General features: G+C 34.4%; 4 protein-coding genes across 4 annotated transcripts; all 4 read left to right on the top strand.

Annotated features, from left to right (window-relative positions):
* Window positions 1–863: 863 nt before the first annotated feature.
* BDB00DRAFT_734493 (uncharacterized protein) lies at window positions 864–1,592 on the top strand (the record flags this gene model as incomplete). Its single annotated transcript, XM_053118364.1, has 3 exons — window positions 864–1,016; window positions 1,093–1,316; window positions 1,388–1,592. Coding segments are annotated over 3 exons (582 nt in total), but the record flags the coding sequence as incomplete, so codon positions are not given.
* Window positions 1,593–3,570: 1,978 nt separating this feature from the next.
* On the top strand, window positions 3,571–6,357 carry BDB00DRAFT_788711 (uncharacterized protein; the record flags this gene model as incomplete). The annotated part of the gene is made up of 5 exons (XM_053120833.1): window positions 3,571–3,711; window positions 4,926–5,052; window positions 5,551–5,711; window positions 6,116–6,246; window positions 6,321–6,357. 5 exons carry the CDS (start codon window positions 3,571–3,573, stop codon window positions 6,355–6,357), a joined length of 597 nt encoding a protein of 198 aa, XP_052978690.1.
* Window positions 6,358–9,143: 2,786 nt separating this feature from the next.
* Window positions 9,144–9,542, top strand: BDB00DRAFT_765343 (uncharacterized protein; the record flags this gene model as incomplete). Its single annotated transcript, XM_053119505.1, has 1 exon — window positions 9,144–9,542. A coding segment is annotated over one exon (399 nt), but the record flags the coding sequence as incomplete, so codon positions are not given.
* A 1,779-nt stretch (window positions 9,543–11,321) lies between these two features.
* On the top strand, window positions 11,322–13,782 carry BDB00DRAFT_788710 (uncharacterized protein; the record flags this gene model as incomplete). Its single annotated transcript, XM_053120832.1, has 6 exons — window positions 11,322–11,462; window positions 11,718–11,842; window positions 12,352–12,476; window positions 12,976–13,136; window positions 13,541–13,671; window positions 13,746–13,782. 6 exons carry the CDS (start codon window positions 11,322–11,324, stop codon window positions 13,780–13,782), a joined length of 720 nt encoding a protein of 239 aa, XP_052978688.1.
* Window positions 13,783–16,471: the final 2,689 nt, after the last annotated feature.

Raw genomic sequence — 16,471 nt, 5'->3', positions numbered from 1 at the left:
CCACCATCCATTGCTAAAACATCATAATTATTTAATTTATTATATAATTTCATATTTAAAAACATAGATCCATCAGAACTTTCTGCACACATATCAGATTTTGAAATATATAGTACCATATCATTTACATCACTAATAATTTATGTTCTGAGACCATTTTTTTAAATTTATACGAAAATAATTTTTCACGTTTTATATCTGTATTAACATAATTAATTCTACTATCATGACCATCAATTATTAATGTTATATGTTTAAATAGTGATGGATTATGTTTATGAGCTAATAATACTCTTAATTTTATATTTGAAAACATATTTAATAATGATTTATTTATAATTTTATTTATTCTTTTATAATTTTCTTCATCTATCCAAAATTTCTTATAATATTTATGAAAGCTACTTTGTGGAAGATATTTATTTATTTCTATTCCAGAAATACCTGAAACTAAATGATACAATAAAAATAATCCTTTTTCAATTTCAAAATATGGTCCCGGATATTCCTTATTCGTATAAATTACTGTCAAAAAGAAGAAAACTACAATATATCCTAATTTATCTACTAATTCTTTTTTTATTTCATCTATTAATTTTATATGTTTTATTTCAGTTCTATGTTTATAATTATATTGTATGATAGGCCAGTTTTTATCCAAAAATCCCCAATTATTAATAACAATTTTATCTACTTCATTATTTATTTGTTCTTCAATATTATATTCTGATTCCATATTTAATTACTTTTTTATTATTTATTATAGAATTCAATTTTGAAAATTCTCAACTACTAGAATTAATCTCAACCCTTTAATAATTCTCAAGTCTTTGTTTACATAAAAAACAGCAACTAAGGTTTAACCCCCTCAGTCGCTAATCTTGGACCTCACTGACAAGAATTGGCGTTCAGTTTTCACCGAAGCTGAATTGAATGAGATCATAAACGAAGGTGGGCCACTTCAATGTCAAGAACCAGAATTTCTTAAAGAATACTACAGAGAATTAAAAGGCGTCGTATGTATATATGATAATGAAAAAGAACAACGATAACATCAGCAACAGTACTATATGCTTATCTTTCTCTATAAAGAAAACAAGTGTCGAAGTTTTTAAATATGCCAGGAGCATAGAAATCGATGACCCTTCCACCGAACATCTAAAGGTGTGGTTCGCGACGGAACTACAAAACATTGCACGTCTTTTTCTCAGAACCAAGTCATTCAGCATTACCAATATGCCCGAAACAGATCAGCAGTACCTTCCATTTGGGCTGCTTAATACTATATTCCTTGGGTCTGACGTTGTAGCAAAAGGGTAAGATATTAGACGGCTGAAGATAGTAGAGCAAATTACATACAATCTAATAATCTTTTTTCGTTCTACAGCACCGAGATTTCGAGCGAAGCGAACGCCAATGCCATCAATTCATCCCGGCAATTATCATCAATCACTGCCATCTCGAATCGAAGGATGGGTCGCAGGGGCGATACAATTTTTAAATATGGATCGAAAGAGCTGGGATGCTCTGAAGTTGGAGCCGCTCGTGATCAAACGAAAGCGTTCCGTGACAGTGCGATCAAGTTGCCTTTAGTGCTAATAGACATGCTGCTTTCGGTCACTTACCATCCAAGTCTTCTTTATGCATGTCACGTCACTGGATATAGTGTTTCAGGTCAATATACTTTTTGTACCAAACTCCTGGATAAAAGATGCTACTTTATACACGAAGCATGTATTAACATAGAAGTACTTCTTGATATATTCATTAGGTGGTAGTGCAGCACTTTTGGATGTCGACGTCCCTGCTGGACTCATTACACGCATAAGAAAAACCGAGCCATTGGAGTTTCCCCACACCGACTCAAACTTGATTTCTCGATTACTCCCGCTAATGACTCTCGCATACAATGGAAGAAGAATTGTAGATGAAACCGTTGAATTGTTAGATGATGTCGCTCAGCCATTAACAATGTCAACAGGTGGCAACCATTGGTGCCTTCCCCCAAACTTTCTTTTATCATCATCATCATCGTCATCATCAACACCATCATCATCATCAAAAAAAAGAAAGATATCACAATGATTCCACACTCACTTTACCTCAAGTTCAATGTCTTTTTCTAACACTGATATATACCAACAATTCATTCATTCGTTCAAAACTTACATCTCCAACATTTTCGACATCTCTCCTACATTTCGCCAACAAAAACAAAATACTTTAAAACGTAAAATGTGCACCGATCATACAATAAAAATTATTTGGTTATTATGATGCTGCATAATATTTCATGCTTATAAAATCATCACAAACGCTTCTTTTCATTGATGGCATGGTATATGTAACGTACGTTCTTGTCTTTAGGATGAAACATTACTGTACATAATAACGAAGCATATTGTATATAACAAATTATGGCAGATGGCTCTTATATGATATCTAATAGGACCAGTGAGGGAGTAGCATTTGAGATATGAAGAGCTATGAGATGATAGTGTAACGTCTTAGTTTGTGTAAGAGTTACGAATCCCGTTTAATAGGATGGATAGTATAAGAAAAGTTGATAAATCTGGATGAAATGCTAAGTATTAAGCAAAAGAGATGAAATAGAAGTAGGGGTCGCAATCTGACCCGCGGGTCAAAACCGACCCGCGGGTTGAGGACGGGTCAATGGGTCAGGTTGATGCTTTTCTGACCCGCGGGTCAACCCGTCTAACCCTTGACCCGACCCGTTGACCCGTTGTGACCCGTGTATACATATGATATCTATGAGGTACTTGTATTCAAGTAGTCAATCTTCTTGTTGGAAAGGATCATTATATTAAAGATGTAGTTGTCAATATGTCTGCTATAGAACTGTAACATAAAACGTACTTATATTCTTTTTCATTGTGGGATCATATTTTATATTCAAAAGTGTAAGATAAGTAAGCTATAAGCAATATATGTAATAGTAGTAAAGAAGTAGCAAAGTAAAGAAGCAGCAAAGTAAAGAAGTAGCAAAGTAAAGAAGTAGCAATAGTACAATGAGAATAGACAATAGAGAGTGGCAGTGAGAGACGAGATTTGACAAAAGACGTAGAAGGAATTAAGAAAAGAGAAATGAAAGAAGAAGGAAGAAATGAAAAGAAAAGGGAAAAGGGAAAAGGATTAGGGGCATTTAAAGGAAGTCGATTTTTAACCACACTTTAACCATTATGCTTTCTTTAATGCATGTGAGCGCAAACGATTTCTTTTGTTATGGCACAAACCCTTTACCTTTAAGAATAATCACACAAAACGTAGATATTGCTAGCAGTGCTAGGAATTTGTGTGCCATCATCCTAGAGAGCTGTGTATACATGTAGTTTTGCACTTCCAGTGCTCAAGCTCAGGTTGATTGACACCTCCTTTGTCACCAAATCAAAATCAGTAGTGACCCGTCAACCCGAGTTTTGACCCGTCGGGTTGAACGGGTCGGGTCGGGTCAGTGTTTTCTTGACCCGTGGGTCAACAGGTCAGACCCTTGACCCGACCCGACCCGTCCAATTGTGACCCCTAGCCCTATCCATCCTAAGCTATATCATTATGCTTACCCGCACTACGTCTCCAGCTGGTGCTGGTAATGTTGGTGCTGGTGGTCCTTTAAGCTGGTTGATGCGTTGTGTTGAACGTAATTTCGATTTCGGCAAACTGTTGAGAAGGTTCCTCGGCCTGCACCGTGTTCAGGTGAGTCAGCAGACCGAGCCACAAAGATCCCGGGCAGCTGTGGTACTCTCTTAGACTGAGATTTCTCATTACATACAACATTAAGCTATGTAGAAGGAAACACATTGAAGATCATACTTACAGTCGCATCCGAGCTCTGAATTTTGCCCTAGACCCGCAAAATGCCAACGTGACAATATTTGAACGACACGATCTTCTGTATCGCGGTACTGGCGAGCATCGTGAGACAAAATCTTCAAAACACTATATGATAAGAGCAATAATAGTCCTGCTCTTAGAAACTATGAACACGTTGTTAAGACGTATGGTCACGGTGTAAAACAAAATAGTTTCTTTGTACCCAAGAAGCATCCAGATGTGGATATACGCATGCTCGCCATGTATATCCTGACGAGCAACAAATCTACAGTTCGTGCATATTAAGCGTCTGCACTGCCAAATGCAACGGTCGACGCCTTTGCCGAGTGCATCGTGCGCTGCTTTCCGCACGTTTTTCAAATGCGAGCATTTGTGTCGCTCGCGTGTTTTTTGCTACTGATCGTCAGTGTTTTGACATCCGGGAAGTTCACTTCTTTATACGCTGCCAAAACTTCGCTTGGCGATCACCATGTTCGTTTCGACTGTTTACAAAACCGAAACGCTCGTACTTCTTGAAAGATTTATATACTGGTTAGTTAAGATAAGTAGAAAATGAAATATGTGTGAGCGGAAAGCAGGCAGAAAGAACTACGTGGAAATCGCATAAGAACAAAAAAGTGTAGTTATGGAGCGGAAAGCACGGCAGAACGAACTACGTGGACATCGCATAATGACAAAAAAGTGTAGTTATGGAGCGGAAAGCACGGCAGAACGAACTACGTGGACATCGCATAACGACAAAAAAGTGTAGTTATGGAGCGGAAAGCACGGCAGAACGAACTACGTGGACATCGCATAACGACAAAAAAGTGTAGTTATGGAGCGGAAAGCACGGCAGAACGAACTACGTGGACATCGCATAACGACAAAAAAGTGTAGTTATGGAGCGGAAAGCAGTGGCAGAACGAACTACATGGGTTCATCGCATAACAACAAAAAAGTGTAGTTATGGAGGGAAAGCAGTGGCAGAACGAACTACATGGGTTCATCGCATAACTACTTGGGCGCAGACAGGAGCGGAAAGCAGCGGCAGAACGAACTACATGGGTTCATCGCATAACAACAAAAAAGTGTAGTTATGGAGCGGAAAGCAGTGGCAGAACGAACTACATGGGTTCATCGCAGCCTACTCGGGTTACAACGAGTGGGAACCAAAGCAGAACAATGTGCTATGGGTCCATCAAGAACCCTTTGACAATAATCGTAAGCGATAATTAGGAAGAAAAATCTGTTTCATACTAAAATAAATGCAAGCGTTAGTTTTAGCTTTGATTCCAGATGACATAACGACGATCCCTCCATCCTCTTTTTTTTTAATGTAAAATTCAAGGAGACCATAACTTACACCTTCCCTTATCAATACGATGAACCGGCACCAATGCGAGAGAATGTTAATATACTATCAAAAAAAATATCAGAAAAAGATTTAAACAATATTAATCTATGATAAGAACTCTCTTACCAGTTTGAATGTGTTGTTGTGTGGGTGAAAAGAGAAAGAAAAAACCCAATTTTGGTGGCGGTGCAATTTTCTCTCAAGTTGGGGAAATCGGATTGTGTGCTTGCATATTGTTGCTCCGTTAAAATTGCATCAATCATTTCCATGGCAACCGAAGAAGTTGATAAAGGTGGGGGAAACAAAGGAACTCATGTAGAAGAGCGCCTTTAACGCGTAATAAACTAAATTATATTTTTTACAAGTTATTCGCGATTACCTGCAAAACGAACAGGATCCTAGCATCGCTGATTTCGTTGACAAAAATCTCGACTTCATCACTCAAAACACTCCTTTTGGGAAATCGGCTGACAGATTTTGGTCAGGAATAATACAGAAACAAGCACACCAATTGAACAAGGCTCTGGTAAGTACTTTTCTGTGACAGATCTGCCATATATTACCATAACAACATATTAAATCAATTAAAACACATAAGACCAAAAGCAGAGTCAGCTGGAGAAAATTGTTCGGTAAGCTTTCGTGTATGGTTAGTCTTCTTTTGTTCTCGCGTTCTAGTTATTATGCCAGTATTGATATAAAAGCTGTAACTATTGCTACTTCTTTTGAAACCATCAACAATATAATAATAACAACAATGCAATGCGTACAGCTTCCACACCCAGCAATAACAACACGGCTATCTCGCCTATTGCACCTGTTCCTAGTTCCTCATCACCTTCGCATCCATTGTCATCCTTTTCCTTACCTACTCTAAAAGCAAGAATCTGCCAATAAGATAAGGATGCCTTATGTGAACGTTTTCGAAAGTTCATAGACGTGCATAAAAAAGACTTCTGGTTATTGGACTCCACAAAGGCACAAGCAGCAGAGGAAGGAACTGATCTTGTGTCCGTAGAGGAAAAAGTCATGGACTTTGCGCTGAAGTGCGATTTTTATCAGTAAGCAAAAAACATTATCTTTGATTTGAATTTGATAGTCAGTTGATAAATGATTTTTACTGGTCTTTTTTTAGCCCGTCTCAGAGGGTTAAGCACTATGCCTATAGTTGAGATTTTATAATAAATTATATATAAATTATTGAATTTTTTTAACTTCAGAGTTTTAAATTATGCATATTAAAAAAATTTATTTAAAAAAAATTGAATTTGTTTTATTATATAAAAAGTATTATCGTAATGGTTTGTCTAAATGAATTTCTACCACTCAATCACATTCAGCTATCTTTATGTTTACGTAATGAATTAGATACCTTTATACAATCTGAATTTGATCATTTTATAGAACAAAATATAATTAAAAATATTAAAAAAAAAATTAATAAAAAAATAAAGGATTTATTTTCAACAGACTATTTTCTATATCTTTCTATAGATAATAGCTTCTGTACTCATAAGTTTAAAAGAGGAAAAGATGAAGGTAAATTCTGTGGAAAAAAAATACCTAAAAAAGGTGATAAAAAGAAATTTGTTTGTAGGAAACATAACCGAAATCATATTCTTGAAAAAAGAAAAAAAATTGAAAATTTTATACAAAAGGTAGATGATCCTATCATGAAAAAGAAAAAAAAACAAAAAAGAAAACTAATAAAAATAACTATTGGAAATCCTTTTTTCTTATGTTTTAATAACATTTTACCTTAGATTTTATAATTCTATATCAATGTTATGCTTTTCAATATATACTATCAGTAAATCTTTTTCATTAAATTTATCACTTGATAACCAACTATTATGTTTATGCCTGTAATTTTTCCATTTAATTGAAAACATATATGTATTATTTTCATATTTATGCCCAATAATCTGTTCGATTTCATATGACTCACTAGAACTTCCTATATTTCTTATAGATTGTATATTATTTTCTCTTTCTTTTCCTTTACCTTTTCTTCTTCGTTTCTTTTCATTGAATTTTGGTATATCATAATTACTACTATCTTCTTTATTTTTATCACTATAATCATCAACTTCTATTCGTTCATTATTTATATCTAAAGATAATAAATTTTTTTGTAATTCTAACATTTCATCTTTTCTTTTTGCTTGTTCTATAGAATTACTAATAACAATATCTATTAATTTAGCTTCAAATGGAAATTCAAAATTTTTAGTTTCCCATAATTTGTGATGAGGTTGTATATTTATATTGAATTTATCACTGAATTTTTGTATATTTTTTAGTAAACATGCTAAACGGAACTGTAGATTATAGAATTTAATATTATCTATTTTGGCAATTGAATTACTACTACTAAATCTATTAAATTTATTACCTATTTCTGAAAATTGATTTTCAACTTTTGAATGAAAACTTCCAAAAACATCATTAAAATGTCTTTCATTAGCATTCAAATCAATATTAACTTCCTTTCTAATAGGATATATAAAATTACTATTATTGAAATCAATACCTTTTTCACTGGATAATTCAATGAACTGGTTGATAAAAAGTGTATAACCACCATCCATTGCTAAAACATCATAATTATTTAATTTATTATATAATTTCATATTTAAAAACATAGATCCATCAGAACTTTCTGCACACATATCAGATTTTGAAATATATAGTACCATATCATTTACATCACTAATAATTTGTGTTCTGAGACCATTTTTTTTAAATTTATACGAAAATAATTTTTCACGTTTTATATCTGTATTAATATAATTAATTCTACTATCATGACCATCAATTATTAATGTTATATGTTTAAATAGTGATGGATTATGTTTATGAGCTGATAATACTCTTAATTTTATATTTGAAAACATATTTATTAATGATTCATTTATAATTTTATTTATTCTTTTATAATTTTCTTCATCCATCCAAAATTTCTTATAATATTTATGAAAGCTACTTTGTGGAAGATATTTATTTATTTCTATTCTAGAAATACCTGAAACTAAATGATACAATAAAAATAATCCTTTTTCAATTTCAAAATATGGTCCCGGATATTCCTTATTCGTATAAATTACTGTCAAAAAGAAGAAAACTACAATATATCCTAATTTATCTACTAATTCTTTTTTAATTTCATCTATTAATTTTATATGTTTTATTTCAGTTCTATGTTTATAATTATATTGTATGATAGGCCAGTTTTTATCCAAAAATCCCCAATTATTAATAACAATTTTATTTACTTCATTATTTATTTGTTCTTCAATATTATATTCTGATTCCATATTTAATTACTTTTTTATTATTTATTATAGAATTCAATTTTGAAAATTCTCAACTACTAGAATTAATCTCAACCCTTTAATAATTCTCAAGTCTTTGTTTACATAAAAAACAGCAACTAAGGTTTAACCCCCTCAGTCGCTAATCTTGGACCTCACTGACAAGAATTGGCGTTCAGTTTTCGCCGAAGCTAAATTGAATGAGATCATAAACGAAGGTGGGCCACTTCAATGTCAAGAACCAGAATTTCTTAAAGAATACTACAGAGAATTAAAAGGCGTTGTATATATACATGATAATGAAAAAGAACAACGATAACATCAGCAACAGTACTATATGCTTATCTTTCTCTATACAGAAAACGAGTGTCGAAGTTTTTAAATATGCCAGGAGCATAGAAATCGATGACCCTTCTACCGAACATCTAAAGGTGTAGTTCGCGACGGAACTACAAAACATTGCGCATCTTTTTCTCAGAACCAAGTCATTCAGCATTACCAATATGCCCGAAACAGATCAGCAGTACCTTCCATTTGGGCTGCTTAATACTATATTCCTTGGGTCTGACGTTGTAGCAAAAGGGTAAGATATTAGACGGGCTGAAGATAGTAGAGCAAATTACATACAATCTAATAATCTTTTTTCGTTCTACAGCACCGAGATTTCGAGCGAAGCGAACGCCAATGCCATCAATTCATCCCGGCAATTATCATCAATTACTGCCATCTCGAATCGAAGGATGGGTCGCAGGGGCAATACAATTTTTAAATATGGATCGAAAGAGCTGGGATGCTCTGAAGTTGGAGCCGCTCGTGATCAAACGAAAGCGTTCCGTGACAGTGCGATCAAGTTGCCTTTAGTGCTAATAGACATGCTGCTTTCGGTCACTTACCATCCAAGTCTTCTTCATGCATGTCACGTCATTGGATATAGTGTTTCAGGTCAATATACTTTTTGTACCAAACTCCTGGATAAAAGATGCTACTTTATACACGAAGCATGTATTAACATAGAAGTACTTCTTGATATATTCATTAGGTAGTAGTGCAGCACTTTTGGATGTCGACGTCCCTGCCGGACTCATTACACGCATAAGAAAAACCGAGCCATTGGAGTTTCCCCACACCGACTCAAACTTGATTTCTCGATTACTCCCACTAATGACTCTCGCATACAATGGAAGAAGAATTGTAGATGAAACCGTTGAATTGTTAGATGATGTCGCTCAGCCATTAACAATGTCAACAGGTGGCAACCATTGGTGCCTTCCCCCAAACTTTCTTTTATCATCATCATCATCGTCATCATCAACACCATCATCATCATCAAAAAAAAGAAAGATATCACAATGATTCCACACTCACTTTACCTCAAGTTCAATGTCTTTTTCTAACACTGATATATACCAACAATTCATTCATTCGTTCAAAACTTACATCTCCAACATTTTCGACATCTCTCCTACATTTCGCCAACAAAAACAAAATACTTTAAAACGTAAAATGTGCACCGATCATACAATAAAAATTATTTGGTTATTATGATGCTGCATAATATTTCATGCTTATAAAATCATCACAAACGCTTCTTTTCATTGATGGCATGGTATATGTAACGTACGTTCTTGTCTTTAGGATGAAACATTACTGTACATAATAACGAAGCATATTGTATATAACAAATTATGGCAGATGGCTCTTATATGATATCTAATAGGACCAGTGAGGGAGTAGCATTTGAGATATGAAGAGCTATGAGATGATAGTGTAACGTCTTAGTTTGTGTAAGAGTTACGAATCCCGTTTAATAGGATGGATAGTATAAGAAAAGTTGATAAATCTAGATGAAATGCTAAGTATTAAGCAAAAGAGATGAAATAGAAGTAGGGGTCGCAATCTGACCCGCGGGTCAAAACCGACCCGCGGGTTGAGGACGGGTCAATGGGTCAGGTTGATGCTTTTCTGACCCGCGGGTCAACCCGTCTAACCCTTGACCCGACCCGTTGACCCGTTGTGACCCGTGTATACATATGATATCTATGAGGTACTTGTATTCAAGTAGTCAATCTTCTTGTTGGAAAGGATCATTATATTAAAGATGTAGTTGTCAATATGTCTGCTATAGAACTGTAACATAAAACGTACTTATATTCTTTTTCATTGTGGGATCATATTTTATATTCAAAAGTGTAAGATAAGTAAGCTATAAGCAATATATGTAATAGTAGTAAAGAAGTAGCAAAGTAAAGAAGCAGCAAAGTAAAGAAGTAGCAATAGTACAATGAGAATAGACAATAGAGAGTGGCAGTGAGAGACGAGATTTGACAAAAGACGTAGAAGGAATTAAGAAAAGAGAAATGAAAGAAGAAGGAAGAAATGAAAAGAAAAGGGAAAAGGGAAAAGGATTAGGGGCATTTAAAGGAAGTCGATTTTTAACCACACTTTAACCATTATGCTTTCTTTAATGCATGTGAGCGCAAACGATTTCTTTTGTTATGGCACAAACCCTTTACCTTTAAGAATAATCACACAAAACGTAGATATTGCTAGCAGTGCTAGGAATTTGTGTGCCATCATCCTAGAGAGCTGTGTATACATGTAGTTTTGCACTTCCAGTGCTCAAGCTCAGGTTGATTGACACCTCCTTTGTCACCAAATCAAAATCAGTAGTGACCCGTCAACCCGAGTTTTGACCCGTCGGGTTGAACGGGTCGGGTCGGGTCAGTGTTTTCTTGACCCGTGGGTCAACAGGTCAGACCCTTGACCCGACCCGACCCATCCAATTGCGACCCCTAGCCCTATCCATCCTAAGCTATATCATTATGCTTACCCGCACTACGTCTCCAGCTGGTGCTGGTAATGTTGGTGCTGGTGGTCCTTTAAGCTGGTTGATGCGTTGTGTTGAACGTAATTTCGATTTCGGCAAACTGTTGAGAAGGTTCCTCGGCCTGCACCGTGTTCAGGTGAGTCAGCAGACCGAGCCACAAAGATCCCGGGCAGCTGTGGTACTCTCTTAGACTGAGATTTCTCATTACATACAACATTAAGCTATGTAGAAGGAAACACATTGAAGATCATACTTACAGTCGCATCCGAGCTCTGAATTTTGCCCTAGACCCACAAAATGCCAACGTGACAATATTTGAACGACACGATCTTCTGTATCGCGGTACTGGCGAGCATCGTGAGACAAAATCTTCAAAACACTGTATGATAAGAGCAATAATAGTCCTGCTCTTAGAAACTATGAACACGTTGTTAAGACGTATGGTCACGGTGTAAAACAAAATAGTTTCTTTGTACCCAAGAAGCATCCAGATGTGGATATACGCATGCTCGCCATGTATATCCTGACGAGCAACAAATCTACAGTTCGTGCATATTAAGCGTCTGCACTGCCAAATGCAACGGTCGACGCCTTTTCCGGGTGCATCGTGCGCTGCTTTCCGCACGTTTTTCAAATGCGAGCATTTGTGTCGCTCGCGTGTTTTTTGCTACTGATCGTCAGTGTTTTGACATCCGGGACGTTCACTTCTTTATACGCTGCCAAAACTTCGCTTGGCGATCACCATGTTCGTTTCGACTGTTTACAAAACCAAAACGCTCGTACTTCTTGAAAGATTTATATACTGGTTAGTTAAGATAAGTAGAAAATGAAATATGTGTGAGCGGAAAGCAGGCAGAAAGAACTACGTGGAAATCGCATAAGAACAAAAAAGTGTAGTTATGGAGCGGAAAGCACGGCAGAACGAACTACGTGGACATCGCATAACGACAAAAAAGTGTAGTTATGGAGCGGAAAGCACGGCAGAACGAACTACGTGGACATCGCATAACAACAAAAAAGTGTAGTTATGGAGCGGAAAGCACGGCAGAACGAACTACGTGGACATCGCATAATGACTCGGGTTACAACGAGTGGGAACCAAAGCAGAACAATGTGCTATGGGTCCATCAAGAACCCTTTGACAATAATCGTAAGCGATAATTAGGAAGAAAAAATCTGTTTTATACTAAAATAAATGCAAGCGTTAGTTTTAGCTTTGATTCCAGATGACATAACGACGATCCCTCCATCCTCTTTTTTTTTAATGTAAAATTCAAGGAGACCATAACTTACACCTTCCCTTATCAATACGATGAACCGGCACCAATGCGAGAGAATGTTAATATACTATCAGAAAAAATATCAGAAAAAGATTTAAACAATATTACTCTATGATAAGAACTCTCTTACCAGTTTGAATGTGTTGTTGTGTGGGTGAAAAGAGAAAGAAAAAACCCAATTTTGGTGGCGGTGCAATTTTCTCTCAAGTTGGGGAAATCGGATTGTGTGCTTGCATATTGTTGCTCCGTTAAAATTGCATCAATCATTTCCATGGCAACCGAAGAAGTTGATAAAGGTGGGGGAAACAAAGGAACTCATGTAGAAGAGCGCCTTTAACGCGTAATAAACTAAATTATATTTTTTACAAGTTATTCGCGATTACCTACAAAACGAACAGGATCCTAGCATCGCTGATTTCGTTGACAAAAATCTCGACTTCATCACTCAAAACACTCCTTTTAGGAAATCGGCTGACAGATTTTGGTCAGGAATAATACAGAAACAAGCACACCAATTGAACAAGGCTCTGGTAAGTACTTTTCTGTGACAGATCTGCCATATATTACCATAACAACATATTAAATCAATTAAAACACATAAGACCAAAAGCAGAGTCAGCTGGAGAAAATTGTTCGGTAAGCTTTCGTGTATGGTTGGTCTTCTTTTGTTCTTGCATTCTAGTTATTATGCCAGTATTGATATAAAAGCTGTAACTATTGCTACTTCTTTTGAAACCATCAACAATATAATAATAACAACAATGCAATGTGTACAGCTTCCACGCCCAGCAATAACAACACGGCTATCTCGCCTATTGCACCTGTTCCTAGTTCCTCATCACCTTCGCATCCATTGTCATCCTTTTCCTTACCTACTCTAAAAGCAAGAATCTGCCAATAAGATAAGGATGCCTTACGTGAACGTTTTCGAAAGTTCATAGACGTGCATAAAAAAGACTTCTGGTTATTGGACTCCACAAAGGCACAAGCAGCAGAGGAAGGAACTGATCTTGTGTCCGTAGAGGAAAAAGTCATGGACTTTGCGCTGAAGTGCGATTTTTATCAGTAAGCAAAAAACATTATCTTTGATTTGAATTTGATAGTCAGTTGATAAATGATTTTTACTGGTCTTTTTTTAGCCCGTCTCAGAGGGTTAAGCACTATGCCTATAGTTGAGATTTTATAATAAATTATATATAAATTATTGAATTTTTTTAACTTCGGAGTTTTAAATTATGCATATTAAAAAAATTTATTTAAAAAAAATTGAATTTATTTTATTATATAAAAAGTATTATCATAATGGTTTGTCTAAATGAATTTCTACCACTCAATCACATTCAGCTATCTTTATGTTTACGTAATGAATTAGATACCTTTATACAATCTGAGTTTGATCATTTTATAGAACAAAATATAATTAAAAATATAAAAAAAAAAATTAATAAAAAAATAAAGGATTTATTTTCAACAGACTATTTTCTATATCTTTCTATAGATAATAGCTTCTGTACTCATAAGTTTAAAAGAGGAAAATATGAAGGTAAATTCTGTGGAAAAAAAATAACTAAAAAAGGTGATAAAAAGAAATTTGTTTGTAGGAAACATAACCGAAATCATATTCCTGAAAAAAGAAAAAAAATTGAAAATTTTATACAAAAGGTAGATGATCCTATCATAAAAAAGAAAAAAAAACAAAAAAGAAAATTAATAAAAATAACTATTGGAAATCCTTTTTTCTTATGTTTTAATAACATTTTACCTTAGATTTTATAATTCTATATCAATGTTATGCTTTTCAATATATACTATCAGTAAATCTTTTTCATTAAATTTATCACTTGATAACCAACTATTATGTTTATGCCTGTAATTTTTCCATTTAATTGAAAACATATATGTATTATTTTCATATTTATGCCCAATAATCTGTTCGATTTCATATGACTCACTAGAACTTCCTATATTTCTTATAGATTGTATATTATTTTCTCTTTCTTTTCCTTTACCTTTTCTTCTTCGTTTCTTTTCATTGAATTTTGGTATATCATCATTACTACTATCTTCTTTATTTTTATCACTATAATCATCAACTTCCATTCGTTCATTATTTATATCTAGGGGTCGCAATCTGACCCGCGGGTCAAAACCGACCCGCGGGTTGAGGACGGGTCCATAGGTCAGGTTGATGCTTTTCTGACCCACGGGTCAACCCATCTAACCCTTGACCCGACCCGTTGACCCGTTGTGACCCGTGTATACATATGATATCTATGAGGTACTTGTATTCAAGTAGTCAATCTTCTTGTTGGAAAGGATCATTATATTAAAGATGTAGTTGTCAATATGTCTGCTATAGAACTGTAACATAAAACGTACTTATATTCTTTTTCATTGTGGGATCATATTTTATATTCAAAAGTGTAAGATAAGTAAGCTATAAGCAATATATGTAATAGTAGTAAAGAAGTAGCAAAGTAAAGAAGCAGCAAAGTAAAGAAGTAGCAAAGTAAAGAAGTAGCAATAGTACAATGAGAATAGACAATAGAGAGTGGCAGTGAGAGACGAGATTTGACAAAAGACGTAGAAGGAATTAAGAAAAGAGAAATGAAAGAAGAAGGAAGAAATGAAAAGAAAAGGGAAAAGGGAAAAGGATTAGGGGCATTTAAAGGAAGTCGATTTTTAACCACACTTTAAGCATTATGCTTTCTTTAATGCATGTGAGCGCAAACAATTTCTTTTTTTATGGCACAAACCCTTTACCTTTAAGAATAATCACACAAAACGTAGATATTGCTAGCACTGCTAGGAATTTGTGTGCCATTATCCTAGAGAGCTGTGTATACATGTAGTTTTGTACTTCCAGTGCTCAAGCTCAGGTTGATTGACACCTCCTTTGTCACCAAATCAAAATCAGTAGTGACCCGTCAACCTGAGTTTTGACCCGTCGGGTTAAATGGGTCGGGTCGGGTCAGTGTTTTCTTGACCCGTGGGTCAACAGGTCAGACCCTTGACCCGACCCAACCCGTCCAATTGCGACCCCTATTTATATCTAAAGATAATAAATTTTTTTGTAATTCTAACATTTCATCTTTTCTTTTTGCTTGTTCTTTAGAATTACTAATAACAATATCTATTAATTTAGCTTCAAATAGAAATTCAAAATTTTTAGTTTCCCATAATTTGTGATGAGGTTGTATATTTATATTGAATTTATCACTGAATTTTTGTATATTTTTTAGTAAACATGCTAAACGGAACTGTAGATTATAGAATTTAATATTATCTATTTTGGCAATTGAATTACTATTACTAAATCTATTAAATTTATTACCTATTTCTGAAAATTGATTTTCAACTTTTGAACGAAAACTTCCAAAAACATCATTAAAATGTCTTTCATTAGCATTCAAATCAATATTAACTTCCTTTCTAATAGGATATATAAAATTACTATTATTGAAATCAATACCTTTTTCACTGGATAATTCAATGAACTGGTTGATAAAAAGTGTATAACTACCATCCATTGCTAAAACATCATAATTATTTAATTTATTATATAATTTCATATTTAAAAACATAGATCCATCAGAACTTTCTGCACACATATCAGATTTTGAAATATATAGTACCATATCATTTACATCACTAATAATTTATGTTCTGAGACCATTTTTTTTAAATTTATACGAAAATAATTTTTCACGTTTTATATCTGTATTAACATAATTAATTCTACTATCATGACCATCAATTATTAATGTTATATGTTTAAATAGTGATGGATTATGTTTATGAGCTGATAATACTCTTAATTTTATATTTGAAAACATATTTATTAATGATTCATTTATAATTTTAT

The sequence above is a fragment of the Zychaea mexicana genome, assembly GCF_025766255.1.
Source record: "Zychaea mexicana strain RSA 1403 chromosome Unknown BDB00scaffold_47, whole genome shotgun sequence".
Classification (NCBI taxonomy): domain Eukaryota; kingdom Fungi; phylum Mucoromycota; class Mucoromycetes; order Mucorales; family Lichtheimiaceae; genus Zychaea; species Zychaea mexicana.
Note: the sequence above shows the minus strand (reverse complement) of the source record. Positions and strands in the feature narration are given on the sequence as shown.